General features: G+C 33.1%; 4 protein-coding genes across 8 annotated transcripts; 2 read left to right on the forward strand and 2 right to left on the reverse strand.

Moving 5' to 3' along the window:
* Nucleotides 1-4,377: 4,377 nt before the first annotated feature.
* LOC131601088 (uncharacterized) lies at nt 4,378-10,279 on the forward strand. Its single transcript, XM_058872814.1, has 9 exons — nt 4,378-4,733; nt 5,652-5,882; nt 5,994-6,096; nt 7,980-8,059; nt 8,149-8,226; nt 8,332-8,423; nt 8,920-9,031; nt 9,466-9,591; nt 9,678-10,279. Exons 1-9 carry the CDS (start codon nt 4,482-4,484, stop codon nt 9,792-9,794), a joined length of 1,191 nt encoding a protein of 396 aa, XP_058728797.1. The 5' UTR covers nt 4,378-4,481; the 3' UTR covers nt 9,795-10,279.
* A 946-nt stretch (nt 10,280-11,225) lies between these two features.
* Nucleotides 11,226-13,929, forward strand: LOC131601086 (F-box/kelch-repeat protein At1g51550). The gene is made up of 2 exons (XM_058872812.1): nt 11,226-11,910; nt 12,610-13,929. The coding sequence occupies exons 1-2, from the start codon at nt 11,484-11,486 to the stop codon at nt 13,563-13,565; spliced, it is 1,383 nt and encodes a 460-aa protein (XP_058728795.1). The 5' UTR covers nt 11,226-11,483; the 3' UTR covers nt 13,566-13,929.
* Nucleotides 13,930-13,986: 57 nt separating this feature from the next.
* On the reverse strand, nt 13,987-17,631 carry LOC131601087 (kelch repeat-containing protein At3g27220). The gene is made up of 6 exons (XM_058872813.1): nt 17,131-17,631; nt 16,157-16,386; nt 15,066-15,236; nt 14,848-14,953; nt 14,516-14,722; nt 13,987-14,360 (listed from the first exon to the last, which is right to left on the reverse strand). The coding sequence occupies exons 1-6, from the start codon at nt 17,482-17,484 to the stop codon at nt 14,190-14,192; spliced, it is 1,239 nt and encodes a 412-aa protein (XP_058728796.1). The 5' UTR covers nt 17,485-17,631; the 3' UTR covers nt 13,987-14,189.
* Nucleotides 17,632-20,409: 2,778 nt separating this feature from the next.
* LOC131601089 (uncharacterized membrane protein At1g16860-like) lies at nt 20,410-23,888 on the reverse strand. 5 transcript variants are annotated; one of them, XM_058872820.1, is made up of 6 exons: nt 23,688-23,888; nt 21,928-22,643; nt 21,653-21,774; nt 21,306-21,461; nt 20,992-21,203; nt 20,410-20,899 (listed from the first exon to the last, which is right to left on the reverse strand). In XM_058872820.1, the coding sequence occupies exons 2-6, from the start codon at nt 22,553-22,555 to the stop codon at nt 20,707-20,709; spliced, it is 1,311 nt and encodes a 436-aa protein (XP_058728803.1). In that variant the 5' UTR covers nt 22,556-22,643; nt 23,688-23,888; the 3' UTR covers nt 20,410-20,706. The 5 variants fall into 5 exon arrangements, with proteins under 5 accessions (XP_058728803.1, XP_058728801.1, XP_058728799.1 ...); XM_058872818.1 differs by having other exon boundaries at nt 21,653-22,629; XM_058872816.1 differs by having other exon boundaries at nt 21,653-22,643.
* Between the last annotated feature and the right edge of the window lie 955 nt (nt 23,889-24,843).

The following is a 24,843-nucleotide window of genomic DNA, read 5'->3' on the forward strand; positions in this document are numbered from 1 at the left end:
ATGGACGGAGTGAGGACCGCCGGAGAGAATGATGAGGGAAGGGTTTAGCTCGGTGATGGCTTGGAGAGAGGAAGTGCCGTTAAGGCAGATGGAGAAAACGGAGAGGCTTCGAATTCGACGAGTGATGAGGTGAGTGTATTGAGAACCGAAGTGAGGATGAGAATCAGCTCCGATTTCACGCGTTTAGGATCCATTGCCATTGAAAGCTTCAATTCTATGGTTTATGCTGAGAGTAGGGTTTATGCAAATGCAGCAGTAGTGAAAACTTTAAATGGCTACTATTTTAACGTATGCATGGCAATTGGCAAATGAATTTTAACGTGCGAGAAGGTTAAACATTTTTATATAAACGATATTATTTCAGAACTTATTTTAGCATATTATAATGGTCAAAATAAAATATCAATTATCTACTTAATATAAATTTAAGGTTGTCATGATCATAATCCTAGATAAAAACCCTAGCATTTGCTTATGTGTCATTCTCATATAGTCTCGTGCTTATGTGTCATCATCATATAGTCTCATACTTATATGTCATCCTCAAAAAATTCTACCAATTAATAAAACCTCGTTCAACAAAATAATAATAATTAAAATAGTAATAATTGTAATAATAATAATAAACATAATAATTATAATTATAAATATAACTAAAATAATTAATCCTAAAATTTAAAATACTTATTTTGAAATATGTTAATTGTAGTATGTATAACTCCTATTATCATTAATATTATAAACTTTTAAACTACTTTTTTTATTTTATAAATTAGTAATAATAGAAATAATATAATACTCATGTATCAATATTAAAAATAGTTATAATAACAATAAATATTTCATATAATTTTATAGTCAATTTCTGATTATTTTTAATATTTTATACAACTCAATATTTTATATTTTTCAAAAAATGTAGCTAAAATTTTATAACTTATATTATCATTAAATATTATAAAATTTTAAATTATTTTTTATATTTTATAAATTAGTACCAATAATAATAATATAATATTCAACTACCATTATTTAAAATAAAATTATAATTATTATTATATTTTATACAATTCATTATTTTATACAATTTATAATTTATATCACAACTAACATTCTTTAAAGAAATTTACTACCTCTATAACTCAATATCATTAAACATTATAAATTTTTGGGTTAATACCATTTTACCCCCCTATCATATAGGTCTTTTCCGGTTTTGCCTCCTGTAAATTTTTTTTTTTAATAACAACCTTGTCATTTCAAAAAGCTAACTTTTTAGCCCCTAAAGTCAAAATCCGCAGGAAAATCCGAAAGAAAATCCGCAGGAAACCTGCAGATTTTTCTGCGGATTTTGACTTTAGGGGCTAAAAAGTTAGCTTTTTGAAATGACAAGGTTGTTTTTCAAAAAAAAAAATTACAGGGGGCAAAACCAGAAAAGACCAGAAAAGATCTATATGGCAGGGGGGTAAAATGGTAATAACCCTAAATTTTTAAAATAATTTTTCTATTTTATAAATTAGTAGCAATAATAATAATATAATGTTTAGCTGTCACTTTTTAAAATAATAATTTATCTACTTAATATAAAGTAAGGTTGTCATGATCATAGACAAAAATCCTAACATTTGCTTATGCGTCTGACAGTGTATTTCAATTAATCTCAAAAATAGTATTAATAATAATAATCATAATAATAATAATAATAATAATAATAATAATAATAATAATAATAATAATAAAAATAATAATAAACATAATAATTTTAAAAAATTTCATACCATTTATATAAATCAATAATTCAAATGATATTTTATTTAAAGATTATAACTAATTAATTTAATACGTAATATTTTTATATTATTAGAGCTAATTAAAACTAATTTATTTTATATTATTATAACTAATTCATTTTAATTCATTATAACTAATAAGTTTATGTTATGTTTTAAAATTTTTAAATATAATCAAAATAATTTACTATTATATTTATAACAGACTAATAATTTATAATTATTAAGTATAACTTCTATAGAAAACTGTATTGAAAATAAACGGTACCCCATTAAAGGTTTTTATTGTGGTGTTTTTTGACCTTTTCAATTTCTTTAATATAAAATTTTTATTCAATATAAATAAGTTATATCTATCACCCAACCCGTATAGAAACGAGATCTACTTTTCTTTTTTTATTTTTGGTTACAATATCTACTTTTCCTTTTGTATTGATATCTTGATTACTTTTTCAGAACTCTCTTATATTTTAACTATTTTTTAATTTACGTTGCATGCTAATGAATTTGATTTATACCCCAAATTGAAGACTCATACGGTGTTTTGTAATAATTTGTTTTGAACAATTATATTGATATTGACGTGTAATCTTTAAAAAATTACATACAATTTATATAAACCAATAATTCAAATGATATTTTATTTAAAGCATTATAACTAGTTAATTTAATGTGTAACGTTTTTATATTATTATAGCTAATTATAATTAATTTTTTTATATCATTATCATTATAACTAATTCATTTTAAATTATTATAACTAATAATTATATTTAATGATAATTTACTATTATAAATATAATTAATATAATTTACTAATTCATTTTAATTAATATAATTTTATGTGTTACACTACACTCGTGTTATTTTGCTTGGTTCAAACATAGGGAAGCGTCAATCTAATTAACGTCTCCACTATCCCTTTAAGAAGGGGCGCCAACTGAAGTGGCATTAGCGCTTTTGTCCTTTCTTATTTTTTAATAAAAAATAAATAGTAATATTATTTAATTTAAATCAGATTACATGCATGAATATTTTTTACATTAAAGATTGCCACCCGATTGGTCAATGGCAACCGATTCCACACCTCTGAGGGTGCCCTTTGACGTAAAGGTCTACCTTGATTCACCTAAGGTGTTTAATACGAGGTCTCTTGGATATTAATGTCATCCATAAGAAATTATTGTAAGTCTTTTCCATTTTAGTTGGGTTGCGTTGCCGTAATTGAATTTAATGCACATGTCGTCGTAGTTTAGTTGTGTTGGTTGGGTCCATGTGGTCACAGGTGGCGGCCTAGTCAGTTTGGTTGTGGTGTTTGGTAGTCATGTGTCAGTTAGATTCTTTGGTGCGATGTTAGGGTGTGTTGTGTAACACCCTAAACCCCAAGCATTCATTTCATAAAATATGCAAAACAATTTACTCAAAAATGGGTCATATTTTCTCAACTAACATCTTTCTCAAATCATATTTATAGAGGCAAAAATAAATCTCAACACAACTTTAATTGTCTCATAATTAAAATCAACTACATTTTAAATCATAAAATAAATAGTTCAACAAATCTCATAACACAATACAAAAAGATAACTCGTCTCAGTGTTACAATATCAGAGTGACACGCGAAAACTAAACAACTAAAAAAATGATAAACAGCAAAGAAGGCCAACTATACCATCCTCCAACATAAGCAACAACTAAAGCGCCTCTACCTGAGTATCTGCACCACAAGCGTAAAGACAACAGAGAGAGCAAACAAGAAGTGTGAATACATTCACATCTATTAACGATGCATAAAACAGGAAGAATAGTACAATTAGCCTAGATAATCAATCACACAATTCATCCACAACTATAATCATTCACAGATGAAATTATGTATGCAATGTATACATCTCCTCTAACCCACTTGTTATTGGTTCGTCTCTGAACATGAAACTCATCATCGGTTCCTCTTTGAACCTAAAACTCGTCACTGGACCGAAGTTCTACTCGTCACTGGACCGAAGTCCTACCTATCTACAATATACATGATGCAGGAATGTGACAAACAAATGTAATACTTATATCAAACCTCCAACTCTAATACTCGTCAATAGTTCCTTTCTGAACCTAAAACCCAACATGAATATTGCCAACACAAGGCCATAACAATGAGTTTAGTTTTATGTTCACTTAGCTCTTTGATCAACTAAATGTTGATGGCAGAAGCTTTGAAGTGAGTTGAATGAGTTTGAAAAAATGTAAGTTGAGAGAGTTTATGACTTGAGAGGTTCCGAAACTTTTGAGAGTTTTGTTTTAAAAAGAGATGAAAGAGAAGGGTTTGACGTCTTTTAGATTAAAACAGTGTCCAGTGATGCATCTCTGAGGTGCATTTCCGTAATCCTTTTGACATAGTCTTAAAGTCTGTCTAAAAAAACAAATGTGTTTGAAATACGTCAAAACTGATTTTTCAAATCTATAAACAACTTTGATTTTTCACTAGGGTGGTAAAATTCATTTTTAATCTCTTAAAAAAAACATGTTTTTTGGTTGGTACTATTATTATGATTTTCAAACTTTCCATAACTGATTGAATATCCGAGTCACACCCTAACTCTCATCCCTATCACTCAACACATCACAAAGTGTATATATTCTTTCTTTCACTACGCCAACAGGGTTTAGCTTCAAAACCTTTCATCGTCGAATTCAATGGAAGCGATGTCGTTTCATTCGATCTCCGACACTCATTCACTCCTCCACCACCACCACACTCCTTCTTCCATCATCGCCGCCGCTGCCGGAGTAACATCTCGACCTTCTTTCCTCAAAATCACCCAACCCTCTCACTCACACTCACATTCATTGGTTGCGGCTCCTCTTCGTCTCTCTGCTTTCTCTACTCAACTTCCTAGCGAAGAAGGTGACGAACTCAATGCCTCTGCTTTACCTTCTCACCCTCAGGTACCTTCTCTCTCTCTCTCAATTCCATTCGTATGCATCTCAATTATTTGTTCTACTTTGCTTAATAATTCGTGTTTTGATTCGTGCTTTTTAATTTCAATTTCTGAATGCTTTGATTCTGTTTTTTCTGATTTCAGTCACATAAAATTGATTTTCACATGCTTATGTTCATTTTGAACTAGTTGATTTTTAAAAAAAAATGATTTTTATTAATTCATGGTTGAATAGTTTGGATCAAAAGTGATTTTGAGTGTAAATGTATCTAGAAATTTAAGCTCTGGGTAGAATTGAGTTTAGGGCTGCTATCAAATTTAAGACAGGAAGCCAAACATAACTATTCAGTACTTAAACATTGTTTAACCTAACCAGACGGGTGTTTGGCCGTGGAACCAAACAGAAAGTAAAATCATGTTTTCCTCTCCAACCAGAAGGAATTCTAATTTGAAGCTGTCATTAGTGTATGTTTATTTCAATGTTGGAGGAGAAATAAATTATTGTAGATGCATAGAGTTGATTTTTTTTTTTATATCTATGAGTGATTTTGAGCAAGCCTTTTGATGCTGGAATTTCAGAGTTGATTTTTAGGCTCAAATATATTGTTAACTCACTTTTCTGTGAATATAACCTAGCACGTTCTAACATTTGTATGCAACCATGATTCTAAGCCTCGAATTTACTATTCAACTCACTTTATGTGAATGTAAGTATGCATAAATCATTTTTCATTCAAATTAATTACAAAATCAATTTTTGCTGCCAACGAACTAAGTACACATGTATATTTAATTACATAGTTATAAAATTCAATGATTCATTATAATGGGATTGTTGTTTGGCCTGTTTTTATAGATGATCATGTAATATGTTTATCATTGACATTTGAGTGACTTAATTAGGTTGATTTTTATTCTTCTGAAGGAAAATTTAGGCCATTCTCCGAGTGCAGATGATGATAACGATGATGATGCACATGAACCAATACAAACGGGCATGTCATGGTCAACAGTTACAACTCCCGGAGGAAGTGGGTCAGGTGGGGGTACACGGGCTGGACTTTTCAGAACTCCGATTTCTGGTGGTGTCCAGAGTGCAACCTCGGCCCATGGTTTGCCTAGACCTGCTTTAGCAGTTCGCAATTTGATGGAACAGGTAAAGTGGTGATTATTGTATATATTCAGCAGTAGAACTGAACCTAGCTCTGATTTCATTCATGGATTACCTTTATTGATTTGCAAATGTTTTTTCCTTGTATAATTCAAGGCCAGATTTGCTCATCTTTGCACTGTAATGTCTCGAATGCACCACCGACGAGAAGGATATCCATTTGGTTCTTTGGTTGATTTTGCACCGGATTCGATGGGCCGTAAGTTGATAATTCTTAATTTGCTTGATTGAATTTTCCTATTCACTTATGAGTATTTTAGGCATTATCGATTTAGTTATTGGTTGTTTATCCTTTTAGTTTGAATAAAGTTAAAAGGAGATTAAGTTGGGAGTTATAGGCCACTGGTCCAGTGTTACAGATATGTAACATTCTTGATAACTGGTTCTCACAATGTTAGATATGTAACTTTCTTGATAACTGGTTCTCGCAATCCTAGTATTTGGTTACCAAGTTAATGAAAACAGATACTTAAATAGTTGTAAATTGGGTGTTATTAGAGATGATTCCAATCCACATTTTGTTCGCTCAGGAAAGAGTGAGAATATGATAAGAGCTGGAGATTTGGGTAGAAAGTAGACAGACTACTTGTAGAACAACTTACTTGTGGAACCCCTCTGCTTAAACTAAAATGCATAATGTTAAGAGTCCCACTTCGAACAATATATGGCCCGAACATGTCTTTATAAGTGGGGGCAATCCTCATCCTACAAGTCGGTTTTGTAGGGATGAGTTAGGCCCAACCCACACATTCTAAAATGGTTTCAGAGCCTTCCTGCATCGTCCATGCTTCGGTCTCATTGAGGCCTGAGCGTGAGCGGGTGTGTTGGAGTTTCCGCCTTCATTGCGGTCTGCCCCTAGTCACCTTAATTACGACATTTGGCTTGCCTTCATTGCAGCCTCCAATGCTTTCATTGTGTTGGGTTTGAAGGGGTGGATTTAGTCGCACATAGCTTAGCGATATGGTTTGTGTTGTGTTTATAAGTAATCCTCACTTTACAAGCCGGTTTCATAGGGATGAGTTAGGCCAAACTCTAATTGTGTCACAAAAGAAAGCAGCATACACTCCAGACTGTACAAACCTCTCATCCCCTATCTCTTTTTCTCTTCCGCCCTTTATTTTTGCCAATATTATAAAAACCGAACTGGTCATTGAACCGATAAAGGCACTGGTTCACATTTGAAGAGTTCAACTATGGTCAAAGTGGTGATTAATAGTACTTATTTATAATATTATGTACAAGTAATGTATTAGCACAAAATGGTTATACTATATTATTTTTGTGATAAAGAAAAACCACATATCAAAGTTCACGTGTATGGGCCTTTATAAACTGTCTAGGACGGTTCAAACCAATTCTTCATCACTGGTTTTGCACCAATTCTACTGTTTTTTTTTTGGGTTAAATGAATTGAACATTTGATCAGATTCAGATGGTCAGGTTCAGTTTTTAGAACATTGATTTTTATCATCACCCTTTCTAGTAACTCCATGCAACACATGTTAGCCATCCATGTTGTTACAGCCTTCCAATATCTCATTCTTTTCTAACAAACTTTTCCCATAGCATCTTCTCTTTGGCGGGTACTTTTACTTTCCCAGTCCCTCTCCTGCCTCTCCTTTCACACATATGCATCCCACTATACACATTCGACCTATCTTATTTCTACCATAAACATGTGCTAACTGCCATTATTATATGTGAATAGCATGCGGGGATCTTGGGTTTCATCGTGTTTTTGCTTTTGTTGGAATATGGGCACGTGTTATTGAAAATTCAAATCCAAATGAAAATTAATGATATAGCGTAAATATACACAAAAATAAAGAATAACTGAAAGTTGACAGCCTGCCTCAAGATTATTTCATTCTAAAGTGCCCCTGGATGTGTGCCGGTTTGGTGGTTCCATTTGTTCCTCTCCATTACATAAGCTAGATATTTTGATTCACTTCTGAAATTTGTTTCATGCTGATCACTACTTAATTTGGCAGGTTATAGATCGGTAGGACTTGGTACCATTATAGTTTACTTGTTTTTTAAAAGTATTTATCTAAAAAAATGTCTTGTATTCTTGATTTGCAGATCCAATATTCTCATTTTCTCCTCTTGCAATTCACACAAGGAATTTGTTGGCTGACCCAAGATGCACACTTGTTGTTCAGGTTTTCTATTTGATATTTCCTATATGAACTTTTATATTCTGCTTCTTGTTTTTGTCCACCTGAGTTTTATTGACAGTAATGTTTATTAGATACCTGGATGGAGTGGTTTGTCCAATGCAAGAGTAACTATTTTTGGCGATGTTTATCCGCTTCCAGAAGATCAACAGGTTATTTACCAATTAATTTATTCTCGTGGGTCAGAAAATGTGCACTTTATATTTTTATTGAGGTTTATTTGCACATACATCATAATATCAAATATGTACTAACAGGAATGGGCACATAAGCAGTACATTGCAAAGCACCATCAGGGTCCTTCTCAACAGTGGGGCAACTTCTACTATTTTAGGATGCAAAATATAAGGTTGACTACTTTCTATCTATACTGTGTTGAACAAAACATCTTGCTGCAAACTCTTTTTGGGGCATTTTACTTTGGCCTGGTTTATATTTGACAATAAAGGGCCCATTGTGGTAGAGTGTGACAAAAGAAACAGTTTTTTCAGTTAGTCGCGAAACAATCATATTCTTGGGGTTTCGTGAAGCATCAATGTCATGCGTAGGACCTTTTGTTTTCCATTGAAGCTTCCCATAAAAAGTTATATACTCTCTCCAGTCTTAAATATAATTAAAAGTAAATGTAGTTGTTTTAAATTTGGACCTAATACATTTTGACTTTTGCTTATACTTAAGACAGAGGGAGTAGTTACTTATAAGATGATATACAGAACTCATGAACCATAAAATCCATGCAGAATTGGGAATACTAACTTGCTGTTCGGTTCAGAAACTTGCTGTTCGGTTCAGAAACTTGCATGCCTAAGCATACCTAATTCCATCATTTTTTTTGTCTTTGGCAGTGACATATATTTCATTGGAGGCTTTGGTACTGTTGCTTGGGTGGATGTAAAGGAATATGAAACCCTTCAACCTGATAAGATTGCAGTTGATGGTGGTGAGCAGTATCTGAAGGTAAATTTTCTAATTCTAACTCAAAATATTTCTTTCTTACTCCATTTAGAACTTAGAAGAACATTATGGATTTGGTTTCTGGATGGGAGATTATAGTAGCTGGAGAATGATGATGGATGCATAAGATATTCACGATCTTCACTCAGGATTTTTATATATGTTTACTAGATAAATAATTAGTTATTCCCCCCTCCCAGAAAATAACCCACAAACCAAACTTATGTTGATGTCTGAGTCTAGCTGTTTCAGTCAATTATTTTGCAAGGATATTGCATCATTTAGATACTTGTTTTTTGATTATCTAAAACCTTTCCTTAAGTAAAAGAATCCGAGCGTCAGTGACTCTGAGAAAAATTGTTTATTCCAACAGGGTCTATATCTCTTTCAGAGTTATAACAACACTTCATTGTTTGGTTTTATTTTTGAAACAATAGGAACTCAATGCCATATTCTCAAAGCCCCTAAAGAAACTACTATCTAAGGAGATTGAGGTAGATGATGCCGCACTCATATCTATCGACAGCAAAGGGACTGATATTAGGGTTCGTCAAGGTGCCCAGGTAAGCTTTTATTACAACTGTTAGTTTGCCAATTTAATTTTTGCAGCTGCTGTTTTTCTTAGTATTGTTTAATGTCTTGTATGCAGTTCAACATTCAGAGGATATCATTTGATGAAGGACAGAGTGTTGAAACATTAGAAGAAGCTAAAGCCGCTCTTCAGAAACTAATACACATAGGAAAAGTGTGCAATCTGCATAAATAAGGCATTGATTTGCAGAAATAAATCGCGTGCGCGTAATGTTATCCTCTCTCTTTGACAAGAGTAGACAAGATTGAAGATTCCGAACCCTGCGAGCTTCTAATCTTTGACTTTTTTGGACGTTAATTTATACTTTTTTGCTAAGGTGGCTGACATGCACCAGAAATTGTATCATATGTGCAACTGCAAGGATATTTTATTTAATCTGGTAGGCCATGAAACATACCTGGATTCACAGCTGTCAATAATTTCTGCAGCCACTACAGTCTGCCGATCTAAACCTTTCGATAACATACATTGTGATTTCAGCAAATCAGAAATTTGAAATTAACCGTCTGATCTTCAGACTAAGATCATTGACTGTAGTGGCTGTCAATGACCAAATCCATTTCTGGCTCAAACTGGAAATAATATATCAGAACTCAGAAGAAATAAGCAGTATGTTTTTTTTCTTTTCCATGTGTGATGAAGTTAAAATTTGATGTGAACTTCAATCATTTTCAGATATAAAAATGGGTTAAGCTATATCTGGCTTTAATTTTCTTTAAATTAAAATGCTTCTAGCCAATTAGTGCACTGGTTTTCCAAATATTCTAAATTTTAAAAAAATGACTTCTTTTCACATGTTTTCTAAAACTTTTTCCAAGATAAGCTAACTCACGGATGCACTTACTTTCTGTCTACTGTCATAATTTAAACTTCCCAAAGATAAAGTGATTCACACATGCCATTTCTTGAGGGTCCATTGTCATAAGAAAACCTTCTTTAACTCACAATAACCACGTTCTGCCTTTATTGTACGGATCCAAAGATGCTACTGTAGTTGAACAAACCTAAGAGTACTTGTGAATGACCCGGGATCTTTTTCGGTTTAACTAGAGATTTTGAATTTGAATTTAGACGTCAATGTATTAGTGTTAAATCTGCGGACGAAGAATTTTGTCGTCTATTATATTTTTCTCCGACTAATACTTAGTTTACATCAAAATATTGTAGTTGATCCATTCCAAATTTCCAATGATTATCATTGGTCAATCCAAACTCCACAAATTATAGGTGGCAACCTACATAAAAAGCATGAACATGACCTTCTTAACGTGTAGGTAGAATCTATTCCACCTCTTAATTGATGGGAATTTGGTCAAGAAAACCCCAAATTTCAAACCATAACTGTAAAATTAGTTTCACTATAGTATCTATGGCAAAACAGAAGCTTTCATATCACATATAGTATCCATGCATGATGCACAATGATGTTTTAACAGTGTCAGAGATTTTTATTTCCTTCTTTCATTCAAAGTGAAAAAAAACTCTTGTCTTATCCTAACAAAATAAACATGCTACAAAAACAAGCCAAAACATGTTGAAAGAAAAACCAAGACTCATAATAATTCCATAAAAACGACAAGAAAAAATGGGCACCCCACTAACCTGTCAAAAATCAATCTTTATACACCAATTCTTTTTACCATTATCTTCAACATGACACATTACTATACAAAATCAACAAAAAACCAGTTTTTTTTTTTTTTTTACCAATTCTCAATTATTAATCTACCACACCATCTCCCTCAAACAAACCCTTTTCTCTGTCTTCTGCCAAACACAAGCCAACAAGAAAAAAACATCAACTTTTGTTCTTCCAACAAACCATAGTTAGGTTCAGCAACAAAAAAAAAAAAAAAACCAGACATGGAAGAAACCACTAGTGTTAGTTCTTGTAATCATAATTATAGTGGATCACCAATAACCAACATACCTCAAGATTACATCTTTACTATTATCCTTTTTCTTCCTATAGATGCAATCCTTTCTCTATCCATGACTTGCAAGAGATTCAAAGGTGTAACTTCATCTGACACACTGTGGAAATCTCTATGCAAGAGAGACTTAGGTTCAACATGTGTAGATTCATTACTCAAGTCTTGTAACTCCAATCACCATGTTCATCAATTTTCATGGATGAAACTTTACAAACAAGTGTACAAGATTGATTCTGTTTGTTGTCATAAATTGTCATACCCTCATGGAGATTTGGATTTCCCTAAAGCTAGAGCTTCTCACTCTCTCAACTTTGTTTCTGATTGTCTTGTTTTGTTTGGTGGTGGCTCTGATGGAGGTTAGTTTGTTTTTCCATGTTTGTTTTGGACTATTTTCTTTGTTATGTTTTGTTGTGAATCTTTATAAGTGATTCATATGGTTTCTGGTTTTAGACTAGATTATGATTAAATATTATATATAATCTTATCTTCTTTTTTTGTATATCATGTTACCTAGTTTTGATAAAGAGAGACAAGTTCTTTACCCTAAAAGGAAAGGACTTGAAACAAAAAATATTATAGTTAAAAACTTATTGCAGTTTTAGTATTATGCAATTTTGATCCGAGTTCCAATTGCGCGACTTGAGTCTCTTCGGTATCATGATTGTTACAATTAGGTCCTCCCTCGAAGAAAGGTCTAATTTCTAAGTCAATGCTAACTTAGACTCGCATTGGTTACATAGGCTCCTAGCTTTAGAAATTAGACCAGTTAATAGAGGGAAGACCTGATTGTAAGAATTGGCTTTATAGAGGATTCAGTTTGCGCAATTGAAACACGAAGACCTACAATTGTGATACATGAGTAACAAAAATGCAGAGTTCAGGATTTGATTCGTACTAAATCTCGACCATGAAATTAGTCTAACATAAGAGATTTAATAGTCTCATCGGTTAGATTAATCAAATGGCGGATGTTTCACTAAAGAGGTTGCAAAAGATAGAAATCGAGTAGTTATGTGCTTGTTGTGTATAATACATTTGTTTGTGATTTGATTTAGGCCGACATCTTGATGACACGTGGGTGGCATACATTGGTAATGATTTCCAGAAAATATTGAAATGGAAGACAGTTCATTCAGGAATTCCAAGTGGAAGATTTGGTCATACATGTGTGGAAATGGGTGATTTCCTTGTTCTCTTTGGAGGCATCAATGATCATGGAAACCGTCAAAATGATACATGGATTGGAAAACTTACACACAATGAAAACAAAAGCATTACATTTTCATGGAAAATGCTAGATATTGGGAGTATTGCTCCACCTCCTAGGGGAGCTCATGCTGCTTGTTGTATTGATGGCAAGAGAATGGTAATCCATGGAGGAATAGGACTTAACGGCCTCCGTTTAGGGGACACATGGATATTAGAGCTGTCAGATAGTCATTGTTTCGGTACATGGATTGAGATTGCAATCCATCCATCGCCTCCTCCACGATCAGGACACACGTTAACTTGCGTTGCAAGAAATAGGACAATACTATTTGGTGGTAGAGGTTTAGGTTATGAAGTGCTTCATGATGTTTGGTTATTGGATACTTGTCAAGGTTGCATGAGATGGATTCAAGTACTTTATGATTTACAAAATATACCAGATGGTGTTTCACTTCCTAGAGTTGGTCACACTGCTACAATGGTTTTAGGAGGTAGGTTGTTAATTTATGGAGGAGAAGACTCATCAAGACATAGGAAAAATGACTTTTGGATATTAGATATTAGTTCTATTCCTTCAACCGGAGCAAGTTCAAAGATAGTGCTGACAAGAATGTGGAAACACTGGAAATCAAACGGATACGAACCTAAGGCTAGATCGTTTCATCGGGCCTGCGTAGATCCTTCTGGTCGTTATTTGTACGTGTTTGGTGGAATGGTGGATGGTTTAGTTCAGCCTGTTGAACCTTCTGGACTTGGGTTTGATAAAGAGCTCTTTCATGTGGAGCTTGTGCTTCAACTCTAAGGATTAATCAACAGATTCAGATTGTGTATAATGCAACTGCATACAGTCAGATATATCCGGAGTCCGACCCAGATCCAAATTATGATTGTGCTTTCAGTTTAAAATACCGAGTTTGAAATCTATACCATCAGATCTTGATCGAACGATTTAAATGTGACTGTATTCAACGCAGATCCCTACTTAAGGAGACCAGTATGTTATGTGCATTATAGTTTATCAATGTATTTTCAATCACATAACCATTATGTAGTGTCTTTTACTGCTTGTTACAGTATTGTTATTGTAAATACAGAAAAAAAAATCTATTGATTTACATGTATTAACTGCAACTACTTATTAGAAAGAGATATGAAGATTGTAAAAACTTTTGGCATTGTTCATTAGTATTATATTAGTTTCCATCATATAAGCGTTCCTCAGAAAAGGTGAGTGTAATTTTTCCTTTTGTATAATAAGGTCTGTAACAACAACTATTAATGTCGAATTGAATTAGTCATTCTCAGTTAATTACAACAACGAACATTCTGGCGACAAAGAATATGTAACATTTTGGCCTCTTCACCTCTGCTGCAATTTTCGGATATTAAATAAGGAAGATGCGAAAAGATTCCACAACAATTGCTCTCACTCATTCAATTTTAATTTTGTTCTCCACATTTCTCCAATGACCTTTTTTGGTGATGGATCATCGGGTCCCTTGTCTCTCTGTCCTGAAGTGAAGTACAACCATCCATTCCAAAATCCTACTAAAGTCGTTTTCACCCGGTATGGTAATTTTCCAATCACTGACCACTTCTGCAAAATTGATAACATTGAAAACAAATTATTAAACACAATAATAACATAGTATGATGCATATAAGAATGTAAGTTGACATAAATGATCGAGTGTGAACAAATTTGCAGCAACAAAAGCAAAATTCCTAAGAGCTTTATAAGAGAAGTAAATACCAAAGTATTCAAGTTAAACTGGACCACTTCTCCGTTTAAAACCATTTTCTTGGTTTCAGGGTGCTTTTCTGTGGTGCCTCCAAGAATAACAATTGAATTGTTTACAAGCACCCACGCAAATTCAATATGTGAATTTGGTTTTGGCATTGGAGGTAGCTCTTTCCACTTCATCTCGTCATCCAACATGTAAACATCACTAAAGACCACCTGATATGACAATAAACAATGAGTCACAGGGAGTGACAAACTATGGAACAGAACCGTAGAAGGTTGGGTTGATCACAATTATACTAAATAAGACAAGAACCATAATAGTTATATTTGCGACTTACCTCCATCCTGCGTGAGCACTTAAAAATAGGTGACCCAGGTTTGGCCATAAAATCACCTTCTTGACCACCAATAACATAGAGACGATCATTGGCCACAACACAAGCCCTAAAATATGATATTTATCAGTAACGAATTGCAGGTGACATATGCATGGTGCCATTCACATAAGAAAATGAATATAAGTAAATCTAGTAGATTGGAATATAAAGTGTGTGACCTGTGAGGTCCTCCACGGGGAATGGGTATTTCACTTCTCCACTCCTTTTCTAATGCTCTTCCATTCTTGACAGCAAGACTCCAATGTTCTAATCCAGGTGTATGTCGATTCTCTTTACTGCCACCCATCACATGCAATCTACCTCTCCAAAGTTGAGTTGCTGGTGCATATCTACAATTGAGTACAATATTATCAAAATCTTCCACCCAAAATCCAACACAAGAAAAATTACGTACATGAAACCAGGCTAGTAAGCAACAAGAAATATAAGTCTTTTTCCACTAGATAGAGTCAACTACATGAATCAAACAAGCACCATGAAATCCAAGCAAAATACATCTAAAGACAGATCATCCAAAATGATCATTTTCTTTTTGGCCAAATAATAAGTAAGACGAGTAGAGAGAAACAACAACAAAAGCCTTTTGCTACTAAGTGGGGTGAACTGAATGGATCATACTGCACCTTAAATGTTTTTCCAGGACTCCCTCTACATCCACCCAAAGTCAAACTACTGAAACCTGACTGAAACAGGAAAGAATGGCATTTTTAAGCTTATCCTATTCAATTTCAAGAGTAGTAATAATATAAATGTTATCTTGCATGATAAATTTACCAATATAAATGTTATTATGAATTAAACTTCATATGTCTAATCCCACTTCTCTGCCTTTTTTTTGTGTGTGTTTTTGTCTATATTCTCATTACTTCTTTGAAACTTCAACTTCCCAATTCAATTAGTTGAAGATAACTATGATGAACAGATATGGGATGGACTTTCCAAACACCTCTGCATATCCAACTTCCCTATCATGATATTCAATGGAGATCAAGATTCAGCATTAGTAATTTCTTTCTTAATAACTAAAATATGCAGGTGATTGATAGAACGAGTCTTTACAACTTCCTAAAGCAACATAGAGAGCTACAGAACGGGGAAAAACATCTTTGATATCAATATCATGGTTAAGGCGACAATTTGAAGCATGTCAATTGCAATGAAATATCAGAAATAAATAAATAAACAAACATATATGGTGTGGTAATTGGAGAGAGTAAGTACATACATTCATATATACATACATACATACCTAGGGACTGGCAAAGAAGGGAGATCACTCCATTGCTTTGTTTCAGTGTCAAGCACAAAGTTACGAGCGGTGGGACCTCTACATTGTGGGCCGTACTGCCCAGTAACTACATAAATGTATCTTCCATCTGTCACCATTCCTAAATGCGAATGTGCCATTTCTTTTGGCATGTCAAAACTTTCTCCCCAAGTTCCATCATCAAAATTATATATATCAACATGAGAATGTACCTACAAAACACAATAGTATATAACAAAAAACACTCAGACACGTTTGGAAGAACTTATATGGGCTAAATATGTGGGCTAATTAAGCACTTGTGTAAGTGTTTTGATGATCATCCAAATGTATCTTAATTTTGTAGCTGTTTTCATCTTACTCAAAGTTTACTCTCATTTCCTCCTCAATGTCAAAAACAACTTATTATACATGAAATCTCTTATAAAATAAAAGCTCAATGTGAGAAACAACAACTCATACATAAAAGCTCTTGTTCAATAAAAGCTTGGCTTTAGAAACAATTTAGCTCTTATACAATAAAAGCATGTCAGAAACAGCTTCTGCATAAAAGCTCATCTTATACAACAAACACTTATTCTATACATGCTTAACTAAGCTTATTAGAAACAGCTTCTGCATAAAAGCTCATCTTATACAATAAGCACTTATCCTACACATGCTTAACTAAGCTTATTAGAAACAGCTTATACACAAAATCTATTATACACACTAAACACTTAGGCAACATTTGGATTTCCTTATGAACAACTAACCTAGGCTTATCTACTATCATAAACCCTTAACAGGCGTTCGCGAAAAAGCTTATGAAAATAGCTTATGATATACCCATAAACTGTTTTCACCTTATTTCAATAATCACTTAACAATAGCTTAATAAAACAACTTATAAATTAAAATTATACAAAAATTCAATCTTTCACTAAATTTGAAATAGATTATATAAAAGCACTTACAAGATTAATGGTGCCATATCCAGCAAAAACAAAGAGACGATTTCGAATCTGAATAGCAGCACCATCAAGACGAGGAACAGGTGAAGTTGCCATTTTTTGCCAAGTGAGTTGAGGACCAGGCAAATCTGCATAAGCATCTGCAAGCAATCTAACAGAACTACCATCTTTCTTCTTGTTCTTGTTCTCTTTGGGGACAATGAAGGTGGTGGAGGGTTTGGAATTGGGAAGAGAGAAATAGGAAGAAGGGGAAGAAGAAGAAGCCCAGAGAAAATCGGCAATGAGAGCAAACCCTAGAAGAGTAACGCAGATCAGAACCAATTTGGCGGAACCCACTTTTACCGACGGACGAACCATGTCATTCACCGTCAATACAAATCAGAAGAACTCAATCATCTCTCTGTAAACTCTAAACTTCAAATTCTCACTTTTTCTTATTTTTTTCTTTCTGTTTTTTTGTTTTTCATCTTATTTTTTCTTGTTACCTTTGTTGTTACTTTGTTACTCCTCCCCCACTTTCATCATAAAAAAAAGGGACAAAATGAGAAAATAAGATCAAAATAATTGTTTTAGATATTTATATATAAATATACACAAATTAATAATTTCTTCTTTTTTGAGAAATACGACACTCAACTTTTAGAAAATAAGACATATTAGAATATAAACACTCTGTAGAGATATATTTAGTTAGGGTTAACTGATATTTGAAAATCGTCGGATGACAAAATTTACATATTTGTCCCTTAAAAAATAGATGTATCAAAGAAAGTTTTGTGGCCTTTAAACCTTAGAGATTCATATTATAAAGTTTAATGAATGATTCAAGGATACATTATTTTAAATCATAAACCTCAAACTTGCGGTCATCATTAACTTGATTGTTATAGTGTTTGCAGATACATCATCTACTATCAAAGTTCATACGCAAAGGACAAGGTTTGGTCATACATCATCTCACCATTACAAACACCCTACAAAAAATTTACACATCTCAAGTAGGGATGACAATGGGCAAGGTTTGGTCAAGGTACCATCATACTCGTCCTCATACACACGATTTGAAAAATCCGCATACTCTAGCTCATACTTGTGTGGATATCAATGTTAGTACTCAAATTTGTACCTTATGGATACCTAAATACTCACACATGTACATATTAGCTCCAGTTTTAGTAGAAATAAATCAATCAATTAAAGATATCATTTTTTTACTTTTTTAATAATATTTTAAAAAAATAAAAAAAATTATCATTGAATTATAAAATAAATGAACACTTATATTAAAACGCGTAATAGTTTGATAGTGATGTATTTTTAAAAAGTTATATTCATATATTTTTATAGAATAGTAAATTAAAATATATAAATATATATTGTGTGGGTATGAGGCGGGTATGTACTAAGCTATACGTATCCATATTCATATTCGTGTTCATGTCCGTACGTATTTTGTAGTTTTTACCTACCCGTAAAGGGTATTTTTACTGGTACCCACTTAACAGTTCTTTACCCCAATACTCACACCAATATTGGAAGACTTTCGCAAACGCCTAGGCTGACGGGTGCAATTGGGAGGGGGAAATATTCATATGTCTCAACAACTCCTCCTTAAACCCGTTGAATGGCAACCAAACTACTCGAGTAAAAACACATTCTTAAAAAGGGACAAAAAATTCATCAAAAAGGCTGCATATTCTTTTTCCAGTATCAATGTGTGAAATCAACTAGACAGAAGAATGACCTACTTTCACACGAGCCTCCTCCACTTTCTCAGCATTATCAAAGTAAGAAATCATCCCCACTAGTTTGGGTCCACACAGCGATACATACGAGCATCCACTAGTTCCACTAAACCTGCGCGTCCTTGTTTAACCATTTTTTCCCAACTGTCGTGAAAAAGATAATGTCAGCAAAAAACTGCACTACTACTCCTAAAAATAATATTATCCCTAATCGTCATGTTACTGGGGTCATGGACATATACCACCCTAAAAGTAATGTAAAATAGTGAGATCGTTACTCATCTCAAGCTGCTGTAGCTACATCCAGATCCATATAAGATCTGATGGAGGATGCAAGATGTGTAACCACCTCCCCCAAATCCATGTTGTTGAAGTTCCCCTCTTCATCTTCTTCAAAAGAATCGTCAACACTTTCTTTAGTAGAAATACTAAGGGGTCTGTCACCACTCTATACATAACCCCCTTCAAGTCCTTAGTTATCACTAAGCACAATAATGCTAGGATTGGAGCCATTAACTTCTAAGGGGTCAGAATTTGGAATATCTAGATTCTCATATATTGTTGATAATGAAGAACTTCCAGTATCAGAGTCATTCATTATGTTTTCAAGAATATTTTCTACATTTTTCATCATAAATACAAGAAGCTAGACAAAAAAAATGTAAAAAACATCATTCAAAATAGTATTTTAGTAAGAAGTTAAGAAAAGGAACTACTAAGAGGAAGAGGAACTTGATAATATGGATGAACTAGGAGCAATGGACCCAAACGAGAGAGAAAGATGGCGAAAACAAAAATTATTAAAACGTAAAAGAAAGAGAAATGGTTTGCAAGAAATGTAAGCTTTTAGTTATGAGAGGGAACAAAAATTGTTTGATAGGTCAATGAAAATTTTATATAATGGAACCAGCTGAAGCGAATCAACGAAAACTGGATTAAAGAAATAGTCCAAATTTTGGTTTATGTATTAACCGTGTGTATTTTGATATCAGAATTTGACATATCAGAATTCATACTAGCATAAACTCTAACCCCCAAATGTCTAAAACTCAAACCAAAACTAAGTAAGAGAAAAATGATATAACATTCCCATTAGATGGAATATAATGTAGGTTAACTAGAATCTATGACAATTGCATGCATCAAAATTATAAAAAGCAATGCAAGAATGAGAAACTTATTGAATATTCTTCAAATGTGAGAAATGAATTATCAAAATTAATTAAGTGACTTATTGAAAGGAGTAAAAATTAAGAGATTTTTAAAAGAATGTTGAATTCAAAAATTTGAGAGGTTTTATGTGTGCTTTTTGACTTGATTTCAAATGTAAGATAATGAAGAGGGAAAGACGGGTCAGGTTATATAAAAGGGTGTATCCTGAATAGTTATAGTTTTTTTATTTCCATGAAAATATAAGAGTTCCAACTTCTTTTTTTTTTCGACATGAGAATAAATAGTAAAAATCTAATGAATAAGTTATATTCCTAATGATAAAAAGTATTTAGGCATGCTATAACAATCTATTTAGCATGTTAGCATAACAACAATATGTTTCATACACATTTAAGAATTTTCACTGCATCAAAACATTACCAAAGTATACAACATATCCTAGAAAAACATGAAACCAAACCATAACTATACACAACTATTTAAATAGAATGAAAAAATAAACACAAACACACTCACAATTCCTGCCATATCCATCCATCTTAATCTCTATAATAATGTGTCAATATTAACTCCCACCACCACTAATAATAGAGGGGAAAAGAATACTATCTAAGAATCACCAATTAGATGATGCTACAAACATTCTTGCTCCACATAAACCTCAAACTGGTATCACATCAGTCTTTGACATGTCCTCACATCTTAACACTATTCCTTCCAAGCTTGCAGGAAATATACACTTCAACCAATGGCAACCTGTTGTGATTGGCTCTGGTGGTGGAACTATCATAAGCACATTCTCATTCCTGTGAACTACTCCCATTACACTCACTGTGCTTCCTTCTTTTATATGCCTGTATTACAAATCAAGTTACACGACTCGACGTCAGAACAACAAATCATCACCAATCATATGTGTGACAATAAATGGATAAAAGAAAAGTACCCTTCTTCTAGCCGCATGATGCGGTCGTCACTTGACAAATTTCTCTCTCCCAACCACCGGAGAAACTCTGGAGATAACTCTTCTTTGGTTGGATTTACATTGAAGAGATTTGAGTCATCAACATAAGGGGTCACTCTTGCTCCATGACCAGTCTTAACCAATGCCCTTAAACCAGATTGGAAATCGGAGATGTAAAAGTCAACCACACGCCTCTGTCACATGACACACGTTCCGGTCAATCGAGTCAAACAGAAGTAATATTCTCAAGACAATAAGAAATTATCATAAGCCAAAAGGAAAACTAAGTAACTCACTTCCAGCAATCTAAGGCCCCAAGAAAATCGTCGATGTGTAGGATTAGCAGCTTTTGAGTCCCATCCTCGATACTCGTATAAACTTGTTGATGTATATACGCATCTCGGCACTTTTTGGAAAGATGACTCGAGAGGTACATTGCCGCAAGTAACAACCTACATTACCACAGACAAACAAAATAACTCTAAAGTTGACGAAGAATAGTTTATAATGCAAAGTCACGCGTATAAATAAAATATTCGAAATTAGCACTATAAGATATATGACCTAGAGAATATAAATCCATTACAGGAAGATGCATATTTCAATGATAGCCGATGAATTAAGCTAGAGAAGCAAAGCTTACCCCGGAAACCTTCACAAACTGCCCATTCTTTGCAGTTCTAAGCTCGGAGTCTGGATAATTAGCAACGAAGCCCATTATAGCTCTTCTTCCCCAATAAGTATTCCAAGTGAAAGACGCAGCAACTAAACCAAAGAGAATCACAACCACAATAAGGAGAATGGGATTGTGCACGGCTCCAAGAATAAAACCGCCAGCAATGAAACCCATGACAAAAAGCAGAATTAATAACCATAACATGGCCTTTGGAAAATTCCTTCTGAAGGAGTATTCATCACCTTGACTAAGAACAGTCACAGCTTGATTGTGAACAGCTGCAGCAGAGCCTTGCAGCTTCATCGAACCTGTCGCTTCCAGAGGACCGGACACTTTCCTAGGAGCACCGGAAGAGTTTAGCGGGCCAGATGTTATGGGCCCCGATGTAATGAGACCTGTTGTCGGAAGAACAGGAGGAAGAGGTCCAGAATTTTGACGTCCGGTTGGAGTTACTCCCCCAGACTGAGGACCAGAAGACCTTTTAACCGGTTCCCCGTGCTTACTCAGCGGCCCGGAATTCGATTTCTTTTGTGAAGTTGAACCAGCCGCGCCACCAATAGACATGGAACCTGAAGTAGTATAGATAGCTCGAGCGGCAGCATTAGGATGAATCGGGCCGGAATGTGAACCGGCTCCTCCGAAAGATGTTGCTCGTGATGGTGCACCTGTTAATGGTCCAGATTTTCTAGATTTCGAACCATCAACAGGAATATCAAACATTTTTCCCAATTCTCCCGACTTTTTTATGTCTCCGCCAGTATATGGCATGGCTGCGGAGGACATCGTTGGAACCCTTTCTTTCGGCTGCTCTGGCCGCCCAGACACATATAGGCCATTACTAAGCTGATGAGATGGGATTCTAGAACCCATCTACCTTTTATGGAAGAACTCTTCCGAGAACTAGCTCAATTGTACTCCCAGAAGCAGGTGCTGGACAAGTTAAACTGTCGAAACAATACTGAAAATTTCAAAATTAAAATCCACAGAAACGTATAGAATTAGTGATCAAATCAACTAAACTCAGTTGTTTGCAATAAATTTCCATGTCACGTAACAGAAAAAGTATATGACTAACGAATAAAACAAAACTCAAATAATGATGAGAAAAACATTAAGCATTATAACAAATTTCGGCGCGTTATTCTTAATGGACATAAATCTAACATAGACTACCGCATATGAAATCCGTGTTAAAAATTAACAAGCGTGAGGTGAACAAGAATCAAAGTATACGATAACCAACTTCATAGCACCTTCAACACGCAACCACACACATACAAAAGAAGATAAATAGCATATCAACTCGCCAACACCATTACCAGAAGACAAAGAATCACTAGAAAAAGCAAAAACCAATAGAACATACATGTTCATCACTCATTATTCTTAAATAATTACATACCTATACAAAAAAGGGCCCGTCTACATATCAATAGGAACACAGATTCTATCATAACCGCTATCTTACCACAAATCTCATGCATAGATTATTGAATAAGGAAAACTAATCCTAAAGTTTATACTCAGAAAGTTTCATGTAACCGAACATTCTTTGGTTCACAAAGGGACAAAACTCTAGTTTTGGAGAAAAGATTATCACAATGTCAACATCAACAAGATATTTTCAAGCGTGTGACAATCTATAAAATCAATAAAAATCCAATTTTTCATATTAAAAATTATAATAACAAGTTGGCATTAAATAGACAAATCAAGTAAATAATTGAAAAAGGAAGCTTCCATGAATATTCAACCCATCAATCAAGCATGAAAACAAGCATCCAATGAAAAAAAACTCACATACAATACAAGCAACAATGTCATACAAAATTGAAACAAAAAGTCAAGTTTATGAACAGGAAATTAAGCAAAAATAAGGATCTAAATAATGAAATTGGGATCTCAAAAGCAATGAGTCCATAACCACAAACAAGATCAAGAAAAAAGAAATGAAATTTAAAGGATCTAAGAGGGAAGAGAGAAAAGGGTAATAGAAAGATACCTAAATGAAATCTGGAAGAACAAGTTTTGGAAAAAAAAACAAGAGAGTGTGATGTTGTTGTTTTATAGAGTAAAGAAAGAAAGAAACTGTGATTCGGAGAATCTAAGGTTGTTGTTGTGTTGTTGTTTGTGATTTGTGAGACTGAGGTTTGAGTTGAATTGAGTTTGAGTTCAGAAAGAGTATGTCTGGTTTGGTTATGTCAAGAAAATAGAAATTAAAATTAATAATAATAAAAATTAGAAAATATGCATTGAATCATATCATGACACATGTGTGCATTTTATATGTTTATTAATTTACTTTCATTTCATTTCTATATATAAGGTACAAATAAATGGAAATAGAATTTTATTTTAATGATGATTTTTTATAAGGTACAAAAATTTTATGTGTCATTAAAAAATTTAATTTCAATTACTTTAAAAGATGAAATTAGATAATTTGTGATATGTAAAAGATGTTTGAATTAATTAGTTAATTATTATGCATGCTATTTAAAATTAATGATAGATTGAGTATGAGTGAAACTGAAATTGGATTTTTAATGTGAGGTTTTCCGTTTCAGATTTTTGAATGGAAATTTAATTGAAATGTTATGGTGTTTAATCACAATGTTGATTTAATTTAAAATGTTATATTTTTATGTTTGAATATTGACAGTGTGAAAAATTTGGTCCTTGTCAAACTTTTATCTAAAACATCACTTTAGAATTTTTTAAAAACAAGAGACAACAATAAATCTCAAATTAATTTAAGGGACTAAAAAAGATATTTAGCCAAATATTATAAATATTTTTTGAGAAAGTTTCAAATAAAAAATTATTTTAAATATTTTTATTTTAAAAATATTATTTTAATTTGAAATTGTTTCAAAAATTTTTTAGTAAAAACTATTTTTGAAATGTATCTTTTTAAAAAAAATTATGATTTTGACTATGTCTTACTATTTAATAATATCTTTTATTTTACTCGATATAAAATTAATCTTTTAATTTATAAAAAAAATTTATTTTATAAAAAAGTTTTTTTTAAAATATTTTACAAATTATAAAAAAAAAATTTATAAGATAAAACAAATGAATCTTTAATAATTGGAATGTCTCTTTAAATAAAATTAATAATATGTAGATATATAATTGGTAAAAATGAATTTCCT

This window comes from Vicia villosa, linkage group LG5 (genome assembly GCF_029867415.1).
Source record: "Vicia villosa cultivar HV-30 ecotype Madison, WI linkage group LG5, Vvil1.0, whole genome shotgun sequence".
In the NCBI taxonomy this organism is placed as follows: Eukaryota; Viridiplantae; Streptophyta; class Magnoliopsida; order Fabales; family Fabaceae; genus Vicia; species Vicia villosa.